The following is an 11533-nucleotide window of genomic DNA, read 5'->3' on the forward strand; positions in this document are numbered from 1 at the left end:
ACCGATAAGCTCACTTGTGTTGGTGACCATCAGGTCCAGTATCACATCCCCTCTGGTAGGGTGTCTATTGCCTGGCCTAAGAAGTTATCCTCTATGCACTCCTGGATTGCCTACAGCTCGCCGTGCTGCTTTCCCAGCAGATGTTGGGGTGGCTGAAGTTCCCCAGCAGGACGAGAGCCTGTGAGCGTGATGCCTCCTGTAGCTGGAGAAAGAAGGCTTTGCCAATAGACTCCCCTTCTTTGGCCTGTAGTAGACAACAACCACGAGGTTCCCTTTGTTGCCTTGGTCTCTAATTCTTACGCATAAGCTTTCAACCTGTTTGTGGCTATTCTTCAGAGACGACTCTTCACAATCCATGAATTTCTTGATGTAGAGGGCGATCCCTCTGCCCCTCCTTCCTTTACTAGAGCAAGGTTTACAGAAGCCGTTATTTACAAACAAGTTTAAAATTGTATTCAAACCTGACAGTAGACATGAACAATCATTATATAACCTATTGAGGTTTTTTAATACCAGAATAAAACCAAAATTCTCTCCCTATTGCACAATATTGGTATATTAATAGGAGATAGTGGGGGCAAATCAGGTCCCACTTCTGTACATACATCTATTATTACCTTCACAGTTGACAAGACACTGTCAAATATGCAGAGTCACTCGTGATAACGAAGGCAAGAGGTTCTTTGAGCATCTGTGGTTGGATGCTAATTTCCTTACTATATTGAAAGATTCTAAATGGTTTTTGTTTTAAATTTTACAAAACCCTTTTTTCTTCCTTTCAAAACTGAAGTGTAGCTTATAGGCAGGTCAAGGAAACAGAAGCAAAGACCAACAAGACTGCTAGAGAAGAAACAGCCCATTCTGATCCATGCTTGAGAGCACTCTGGACCGCCCATGCCGCATTTGTCCTGCTCTCATCTCCAGCAGCTGGGCTTCATACCTGGTACCAATGCATACCCTTACCTTTCCTCGGTTTTGAATTATTGAGTTGCCAGAGGCATAAGTTGCCTGTGATGCCATGTGTGTGTGCTAGAGTGAGAGGGGAGGCGGGCACGCAGCTTGGCCGCTGGCGCTTGGCACAGCACTTTATGTCCTCATTGGGGCTTAACTTCTGCAACAAAACTGAACGCAAAGAAGATGGCAGAAGGAGGAAAGGAGAACAAGTTGATCCCACCCACTCTCTACAACCAACCGCTTTGTTATTTCAATTAGATCCTGTCAAAGTTGAGGCTTGAGAGAACTCTGTAAGTAAATACTTCTGTAATCTTTAGACTCGGGGTCAAAGCGTGAATGACACGGCTTCTAAGCCACGGGCACAGAGTAGCAGCATGCTGGCCTGGTTCAATTCAGTATCTTGTCCACAGCATCCAAACTTTTGGGTGCAGAAGCTGTCCTTACTCTCTATGTAGACTAGAGCCTGAATCAGCATGGAGAACTTCAGGAAAAACTGCAATTCAAATAAAGGATATAAAGAAATCTCACATTTTGCATGTGAGCAAAATACTGTTGACTTCAGTAAAATTTAAAGATTATTTAAAAGGAGCATGAATTAGTCCTAAAATTCAAAAGGTGATGTGTTTTGTCTTACCTACTGTCATGAAAACAATATCCTTCAGAAAACCATTGTGTAAATTTTAAACCAAGTATTTCATTCTTTTTAATAAATCTAGGTGGTCCTGGAATGGTGAAATTTGAGTCTGTTTTATTCCTTGAAAGAGGGGTGGTATCTGGAAGGATGGATTTGAAATATGCTTTAAGTGAAGTAAAACATACAGTGCTCCTCTCATGCATGTTCTTTTTCCCTGCAGGTTCCTTAACATTTATTAATTGTGTTAATGTGAAGTGGGGAACCCGTGTACAAGATATTTTCACATATGCAAAAGTTATGGCTCTTATCTTGGTGATATCTGTTGGCCTTTACAAAATTGGTAAAGGTAAGAATAATTTTCATTTACTTAAATTCTTAAAAATGAACAGTGTGTGAGTTTCAAAATCTGTGCAGGTAGAGGAGACTCCTTAAGACTTACATAGGAAGTGTGGTTTATTCTGGAAAAAAATGTCTGCCATTGGAAGATCAGAGGAAATTTATGGCTTATTAAGCAATGGGGGTTTAATTATTCTTCTATCTTTAGTGCGGCAAACGAACACACGCCAAGTTCTCTGTTGGTCGGGCTGAATAGCAGCTGAATTAACATCAGTTTAGTGCTAACTAGTTCAAAGTCAGCCTCAGCCTCTCTGACCCATGCTTGTTAAAGGCTAGCGTTGCTGCTTGTCCTGCGACAGGACAGCACAGCAGACGTTGCCGGGTGCATCCTTGGCATTGCTCCGCACCCCCTGCTCTCCCTGCCCGGCCCGTGGCAGAGCCACCGCAGCGCCCTGCGAGGGCAGAGGGCCAGGGAGGGAGGAACTCGTCCCTTCATTCACTGGGGAGAGGGCGTGCTTGGTCCTAGAAACAAGGGAGAAGACTGTAATAGTGCAGTCCTGTGAGTCACTGTGGTGCTGTAAGACATCACAGGACAGATGAGCCACCTCCTATCACAGTAACTGGACTGAACTGAATACACTGAAAAGCTGGAGACTAGTTTATTCCAGTGCTACCTCCAATCTTTGTAGATGACAATAGATTTGGGTTAATTAATTTGGGCTTCTGGTACAGTGAAGTCTCTTCCAGCTCTAGCTCTGTTGCTTAGTTACTAAGGTTTCTTCATTTTCCTTTCCCATGAAATTGCTAAATAGCCATTGTATCTTTATTCAGTTGAAATAAAGATGGTTTCACCTCTTCAGTTTAGGAACTGTGTTTTAAAAAATAGCTTATAAAACCTAACGAGCATGCTTGCTTTTCCATGTTTGCTGGCCTTCTTTCCTTGGCTGCAGTTGCATCAGCTGTTATGCTGTAAAGCTACACCAGACTTTAAGAGAGCTTTTTGGTTTAGCCATTATCCGTGCACGTCAGTTGTCACTGGTTTGTTCAAGTCTACAGAAACCTGAACAAAGAAACTGAGTCCTAAGGGCAGGAACGTGAAGATGCAGAGGAAAGGCATTGCTTAAGGGCCACAGTTACATGAAGGAGTAGTTCCCCTCAGTTTCACAAAGGTGTGAGTCCATGATGTCACCCCAATAGCAGCTTTGCCGTGTCCCCACAGTCACAAATTTACCCCCGCTTTGAAATCGCCTCCTTCAAAACTCCCAGCCCGCTCGCTGGCACGCAGCTGCCACGATGCAGTTTGGCCCAGGGGCTGTTACCTCTGCTCCTGCATCCGTACTGCCCATGCCGGCTCCTTGGTGCTGCTCCGTGGGGTCGGGGAGGGTAAAGGCAGAGAGGAAACCTTATTGTGAGGAACACAAAATGCTGAGGGCTTTCAGTGGTAGTAAAAGTCTCGTCTCTGCTTTGTTAAGCAGAAACAAGCACTTAAATACAGAAAGGACTGGGAAGAGGAATGATGCAGACTTCTGGAGGAAGCTGTGATCGGGTCAATGTATTCTTTTAAACTCAGCAGCTGTTTTAATAAAAAGAACAATTATCACGTTTTAGCCCTGCCGTATTCCTTCTGATGCGCTCAGATACGCCTCTTGTTTTAAAACACTGTGAATGTATCTGATTTTGAATATGAGCTGTCTTTAGTAAAAAAAAAAGCTTTTCTTGGCCCTTTTGGATTTATCCTTTTTTTTTCCTTCCAACAATTTTCTTCCACAAAGTGTGTGTACATCTCGTAGCTCTGTTCAAACAGTGTCCTGGTTGTTACTGCTCTTCAAAGACTGAATTGCTTTTGTGGTATCTATAAACTCCTTAGTTTAACCACAGGGTGAAGTTTTTTCATTTTAGAAGAAAGACCTTACTTTCTTCCCTGATAGAGGATTCAGCATGTTTCTGTCTTCCTCAATACTTAACCCACTTTCATTTATATTAGGTGGTTGACTTCCCTTCTGCAAACTCAGTAAGGCCTTTCTTCCCCTTTCCAGAATCACAGTGAAGGCTCACGCGGTTTCATTAATATTTCACCTATTTTGCAGCATTCTGCAGGTTGTCATCTCAACTGATTGAGCTAAACTAGAGGAGAATTTTGAAAGGGAAGATTGTTCAAGTCTCCTTTCTTAATTTTGGGGAACACCTTTGGCACAGAGCATCCCACTGAGAACATACCTCCAGGAGTTCCCCCTCCAGTGCCCACTAATTCATCTGATGAAAACAAAAGCACAGATATGAGGAAGAAAAATGAGACAGATTCAGGAACTGAAATTGGTTTTCCCACATGCCGGGCTGACAGGGCATAGCATGACTTCAGCATGGCTCCATCCTTCTGTAGGCTAGGCAGCGATGCTAGAAGACGAAGACGCTATGAATTCTGATAGAATTGTACAAATCACATCCAAACAGTAAACATGGGAAAACATCTTCTGCTGTCTCCCTGTACAAGTCTAGCTGTCTGAACGTCTGACTGAAACTTTCCTACTTGTCAAGTGAAAATATAAGCTGTGCACTTCTAGAAATAGTAATGAAACCTAGATGCAGTGGGGTTTTATTTCCTTTTGGTTAGCTGAGGCTTTTAGTGTAGTGTCCTTCTGCGTCATAATCCTTGAAACATAACAGGCAATTGTACCTGCCGTTTGTACAGGAGAAACAGAAAACCTGAGAGCTCCGTTCGAGGGCTCAGCAACAGACCCAGGGATGATCGCGCTGGCTCTCTACTCTGCCCTCTTCTCCTACTCGGGGTGGGACACGCTCAACTATGTCACCGAGGAAATGCAGAATCCTGAGAGGTAAACACGTGCTTTTCCTTTGAATCGCTGAAGTGTCCTGGTAAGACAGGTGGCAGGACAAGCTATTCTGTATTTCTTTCTGATTGGAAATTAGTCAAACTATTTGCTCTGCAAAAACCTTCCTCTTTTCAAAAGACGGAGCAACTATGAGAACTCTCTCTGATTATTGTCCTCACTCACCAATTGTGTCACATTAATAAATCACTTGTCTGCATATATGTATTTTACACCTTACACTTCAGACCAGAACAATGATTTTATTTTTCCAGAGCTGGTTTTGCCACCAGTAGAGTAAGGCTGTCTCAGGTTTATGACTGTTTTATCATGTGATCTTCAGCATTACTGTTTATGGGCAAAATGTTTAATTTTGCTAAAGATGAAAGGTTAAGTAAAAAATTAAAAAGTACATAGTAGCACTGGAAACATGATCTCCTCCCCTCTGTAGGGATGTCAGCCCTGTGTGCTTCACCTATTTGGACTGATATAGTCCACCTTGTCTTGGGACGTGCATAGGTTATGAGTCAGGAAAAAAAATGCTACGATCAAGAAAACACCTAAGGGTGCATTTAAATCTCATTGCTTGAGTGCCCCCTTAAATTGTTTCATATAAATGACAGTATATAAAATTTACAGGTATAAATGTACATTTTTTTCTCTAAAACTTGTGACAGACCCACAAGCAGCCAACTAAGCTGCTTACGGAATTGTTCCACACATGGCTGCACATTATTTTATAACCCCACAATTACAGAATAATGGATTACAAAAAGTGATGGAGGTATCCATTCACAAAGGTTTGAACGTGGGAACAATCTTCTATTTAAATATTCCTTATTTAAAGAACAGGAAATAATTTTGCCATTTTCCTTTTGCAGGAATCTACCTATTTCTATTGCAATTTCAATGCCTATTGTGACTGTTATTTACTTGTTGACTAATATAGCATACTACGTAGTGTTAGACATGTCAGCTCTCCTCACAAGTGATGCAGTGGCTGTGGTAAGTTGTACAAAATAATTAAAACAAAAGTATGGATGTATGGATGACACTGCAGAAAAATCTCAGGTAGCATACTTCTCAGCAAAACAATTGAAATATTTCCATGCTGAAGGTTCTTGCTTTGCTTTGTTTTCATGTAAGAGTACTAGTATATTAGAAGGTGCACATAAAGAATATATCCAATAAATCTGTTCTTGTAAAATCCTCTTATATATTCTGTAAATCTTGCTCCTAACTTCATTGTGGAAGATGCTTTTGCCAGGGCCAGACAGAGAAAGAGCTATGGAAAGTATGAGTGGTTTAAGAATCAGGGTTTTTTTGCTGTCATTCTAATGTAAAGTGTGTGATGTTTAATGCTGCAGGATTACAGCAAGTTCTAATTTCCCAAGTCATGCTCGGGTGTCATAAGAAAGCAAGGGCTATGACACTACATTTGGGCAGATGTGTTTTCATGAGAGTTTCTCAGGATTGTCCATATGCTTAACGTAACGGGCCTCATTATTATTTTCTTTTTCCTATTACAGACATTTGGCGGTGAAACCCTTAGTTATGCTAAGTGGATAATTCCTATAGCAGTGGCCATGTCTTGCTATAGTGGCTTAAACTCATCAATAATTGCAGCATCTAGGTATGAAACACAAGATTTATTTTAAATAATTGAAAAGGAATCATTTATTATTAATCTGCATTATTTACTACTGCATTGTAAAAGTGACAGTTAACTATTTTTGCCATGTCAAGTTGTTCATTTATGATGGAAGGACTGTTATGATCTGACATGTCTTCTCATGATCAGCACCAATTCATAAACGAAAGCCGCTTGAGAAGAGAGCAGCATTTACAACAGAGTAATAAAAAATTTAATGCTGCCTTTGTCAGAAAGCAACAAGCTATTCCTTGCCTCACTGTCTGGTTGAGTTGTCTTATTCTTTTGTTTAGGCTTTTTTATGTTGGAGCCCGGGAAGGACACCTCCCTGACAGTCTGAGCTTGATTCATATAAAGTGCTTCACACCAGTCCCTGCTCTCATCTTCAATGTAAGTGACAGCCCGGACCCGTGCCCGGCCGGGGCAGTCGGCGTTCGGACCCGAGCCATAGATCACCTCGCCTCTGCCCGCTGTTTCTCCCGGGCTTCTCCTGCCCTGGAGACATCTTCCTCAAATGCCCACCATTTCTAAAACTCATTGAGAGGGGCGGGGGTTGGAGGTGTGGTATTTCATCTGGTGAGGTTTTTTTAGGTGGAAACAATGGCTTGTTTCACATTCATACGCTCTCTGAGCATTAGTGAGGAGTAAGTACAATAGCATTACTTAGAAAGCAGAGAAGGGCTACATATGTAGCAGTATAGACAGGAGTTTAAGACTTTATATGAGTTTTCAGAGTGTCACTGGAGAAGAAGATGGCAGGAACATCTCTCAGACCCTGCCGTAGGGTGATTTTCTAGGACTCTATTTATAACAGGAGTGACAAAGCACTTTAAATTCCCACTGTTGGATGCCTATAGCCATATTGACTTTTTTCCTGCTGTCACTGTACGAATGAATCTTGTGACACAAAATCAAGGAACCAGAAGGTATAGAATTACTGCAAGTGATTTTAATAAATAATCCATCAATCTAACAGATTAAAATAAGGGGGAGGATATGCACAGACAGAGAGGGTAGAATCATTCAAAAGCATTTCACTGTTGTTTATTTGAATCCATATTTTATTTGGTGTCTTCCATTGCCCTGTGTTACATATGCTTTATGAACAGATTATAGTAACAGTCCTGTTTGACATCAAATAATTTACTAAAAGTTATCATGTCATCATGAATGCTCTTCTCAGAGGGCTTCTGTTTGCACCAGTAAGATGAGCTATACTCCCTTAATACACCACCATTCCTGTTTTTCACAGTGGAATTTTTTTCTGCTCATCTGTTAAAATAGATACTAAATTCCTGGTGGTTTAGGTCTTCCCATGCAGGCAGTATAGCATGCCTGCACACCATAGAATTTACTCTAATGGTCTCAATGTGTGAGTGGACTGTGAGAGCCTCCAACAGTGAAACTAAATTAAAAATTTGCTTTCAAACTGAAGCCAACCAGAATAGCAGAGTAAGCCGCTGCCTACAGAAAGCTTCTTAGCAGCCTTCTCTGTAGCCCAGCAGAGTCTGGGGCTCCTCATCTGGCCTTCTTAGGAGGGTTTCCTGCTGGTGCTGAAACACAACTTCACAAAGTTCTTCACCTCTTCAGTCAAATGTGGTGGTCTCACTGCTACGTTTAAGGAAGAGATACCCGCATGTTTCACACAGCGTATTTGCAGATTTCTCACAGTTTTGAGTACATCCTTCTTGCAAGGACTCGGTCTCCAAAGTCCAGACAAATATGTTGGAAACAGGCAGGTTTATAACTTTACTACCTCTTTATTTTCACATTAAAAGGTCTTTGTTTTTATTATCTCTAGGGCTTAATGACTTTGCTGTATCTTCTTGTGGAAGATGTTTTCCTCCTCATTAATTACTACTGCTTCAACTACTGGCTCTTTGTGGGTCTGTCTATTGCAGGACTAATATATTTGAGGTATACTCAGCCGCGTAGACCACGGCCTATTAAAGTAAGTAAACAGGAGAGGAAGCAAGCCCTAAAAGCCAGCTAATGCACATGTTTATATGATCCTTAATATCACAACCATAACATTACCAGTTATGTTACAGGCTATTTATCAGCCATAGAAATCCTTTCAACATACAAGATAAGAAATGAAGGAGCAAAACCCATTTGAGTTTCCACGAGAACATCTGTTCTAGTACTTTTGCTGTGAGGTTGAAATTATATTTACCATTTCTTTTTCCTTTCATTCAACCTTATAACTATAAATGCTTGGGGTTCTTAGCCCATCCTGGAACAACCCCGTCTTGTATTGTTCACGGCGGACCTCAGTAGAACTAGTGATGGGGGCTCCAGAGAAGTTAACGCTCTGATCAAACATACATGACTTAACAAATTCAGAAAAATCCCTCCAAAGCCCGTAAATGCCCAAAATTCTGCTCATGCAGAAGTTAAAAAGTTTGAACAATCAAATATATTTTGATTGTTCCCTTGCACTGCATAGTGGTTACAGACAGTAAAATGCAAGTTTAATGACTGATTATAGAAGAGCATCTGGCTATCAGTTAGCAGAGGGAGACTACACAGAAACAAAAAGCACCTAAAACTTGTTTCTAATTTTAATCCAGTGGTTGTCCAGGAAGCAGGGGCGGAAACAGACAGCTTTCCTCAGGCACACAAAACCAAGCACTGGGCACTCTGTTGGCTCCATGACCTGCATTTCGACTCTGCATTGATGCAGTAAAAATTATGAGAAATCCAAATTAACACCCAATCCAAACATTTCTTCCTTGTCACTCTTTCTTCCTAACTTCCTGCACCATTTTTACCAATACATTTTTTTCCATTTAAGTGTAACATCCTGATTAGAAAAACCACATGGTTCAAACAAAGTCATAAAATATCCTAAGCACCTACTGCTAGAAAACTTTCCAGTCTTCCAGAGCAGACCAAGTTTTTTCTGAAGCATGTTCACAATTCATTTCCAAACTCTGCCCCAAAATATGTGGAAGATAAAGACAAAATCTTACCACATTGGCAGTTTTGCTACTGACTCTACTAAAGCAAGGATTAGTCAGCTTAAACAGATGACTGTTTAATTCCCATCAGTATTTGCCAGCTTAGTTGATGTCACGACTCCGCATACACTTTTTCCTTTTCTGAAACGTAGCAGTTGGTTTTCATCAACTTATATTTTTAACCTTTATAAGGAAGAAGAAGTAATTATACCAGTAAACTCTCAGGAGTTTCAGCTAGTATTCAAAAGTCAAGTCCTGGACTTTTGAGAAAGCTATTTACTACAGCCAGTGAAAGATATTCTAATGAAAAATAAATCCATAAAGAGGTTATTGCAACTTTCCTTATTTGTGATATGATATTTGTCAACTGCCCAGGCAAAATGGTTCTAAATCAGTCCATTAGTTCTGTAGCATCAACATGGTAATTGAAAGTCTAGCTGAGTTAATTCCCAATCAACATTACAATTAAAAATTTGCAATTGAAGTTAGAGGGAAAACTACCCATTACTGCTCAGTTTTAAAGTACTGCTTTCAAAGATTGATCTCTCAGTAATTGGAAAGGAATTGAGCTTGTGCAGGCCTGAAAACAACAAAATGGTCAGATACTCAGGTGTGTACCAAGTGAAGAGGCTCTCAGCAGCATACACAGAAGCTAGCAAATTGTACTGACTGTAGGCAATCAAATGATTCAGTACATAGCAGTCATATAGTCAATAGCTGTATTTTTATCATTGATGTGTCTAACTTTGTAAAGCTTGACATTTTTACAATAGAGTATTTACTGCATCTTTTAATGAATGTTGGATTTTTCTTTTGTCTCCACAGCTTAACCTCTTCTTCCCTATAGTATACTGTTTATGTTCCCTTTTCCTGGTCATAGTTCCTCTCTACAGCGACACTATCAATTCCCTTATTGGTGTTGGTATTGCCCTCTCGGGAATTATTTGGGAGTCTATCTGCCAGTTGAAAAACGACCTAAATATCTACAGTGGCTCTCTGGTAAGCAACATCATCTTGTCCTACTCAGTGTGCCAAAACTTTGAATGCTTGGTCAGAAGAAAGAAAGAATAATTTTTCCTAGAATCCTTTTTCTTTATGAAGTTTTGCTATGGTTTCTTATACGGCATGTCTGAGATCATTTGCTTCATCAGGTGGTCCTGAAAAGAAAACCATGCATACCTGTACAAAGCAGTCCAATATGTGGATACATTATGGTCATCTAATATTTGTGCTGTTGAGCCATTTCAATAAAAGCCATGTAGGATTGTGAAGACTAAATGCATGCAGTTTGATAGCCTGAAGGCAGAAATACCAGGACACCATTGTTTCACTTTGTCCAAGGAATGGAACATCTGAGACAGAGCTGTCCATGTATTTTCATAAATTATGAAATAATGAATTATTGGCCTGAAGGGTAGTTTCCACTCCTCAAATTCAGGCAGTCTTGAAAAGCAAAACTTTATTTGTTCAGTTGGAACTCAGCTATCAATCTGACAATTCAATGAAAATGTTGATGACAGTCTGATTAAGCAAGACTTTCTGTTTAATTATTGAGCTCCTTTTGCCTTTAGCTATTTATAGCATGTGCTTAATCCAATTGATTAAGGTGTTTTAAGATTTTCCTAATATCTGTGTGGTGCTTTCAAATCCTCAAAATCCGTGTATTTTTCTAAGATGTATTGTAACTTTGTCTCACACATTTTTACTATTACAGCTACAACAACAAAATACGTTCAGATGCTCTTCTACTGTGCTCTGTCGGACCTGGACATAGACATGGAACCTACAACAGCCAAGAGTAAATAGATTTGCCTTGACATTGAGAGTTGTGCCTCGACACTTTCTATCTGGAGCGATTTTATCATCCCCATGTGTTCAGTTATACTAAAGCACTAACCACTGAACTAAGCATCAGTTTGATGTCTGTTAATTTGTGCTTGTTTTTTAAACCACTCTGTTTTACAGGATTTTTTTTTTTTAAATTCTGTTTATTAATCGTGAGTTATGATGTAACACTTTGAAACTGTAAAGCACAGTATGAACAAACATTTATTAGTAGATAAGTGCTAAATACTAGATTAACTGCAAAATCATAATAAAAAGCATTAGGTCTAGTCACAATCCTAATCAATAAATAAATAAATATAACAAAAGACAGAACAGATAT

The 11533-nt window shown here is 40.1% G+C and overlaps 1 protein-coding gene across 1 annotated transcript; it reads left to right on the forward strand.

Moving 5' to 3' along the window:
- Nucleotides 1-894: 894 nt before the first annotated feature.
- On the forward strand, nucleotides 895-11172 carry LOC104162490 (Y+L amino acid transporter 2-like). Its single transcript, XM_009701223.1, is given in 10 exon segments — nucleotides 895-943; nucleotides 1809-1934; nucleotides 4614-4758; nucleotides 5634-5757; nucleotides 6282-6385; nucleotides 6697-6793; nucleotides 8205-8354; nucleotides 10192-10303; nucleotides 10306-10365; nucleotides 11081-11172. Coding segments are annotated over 10 exon segments (1059 nt in total).
- Nucleotides 11173-11533: the final 361 nt, after the last annotated feature.

The sequence above is a fragment of the Cariama cristata genome, unplaced genomic scaffold (assembly GCF_000690535.1).
Source record: "Cariama cristata isolate BGI_N322 unplaced genomic scaffold, ASM69053v1 scaffold15285, whole genome shotgun sequence".
In the NCBI taxonomy this organism is placed as follows: Eukaryota; Metazoa; Chordata; class Aves; order Cariamiformes; family Cariamidae; genus Cariama; species Cariama cristata.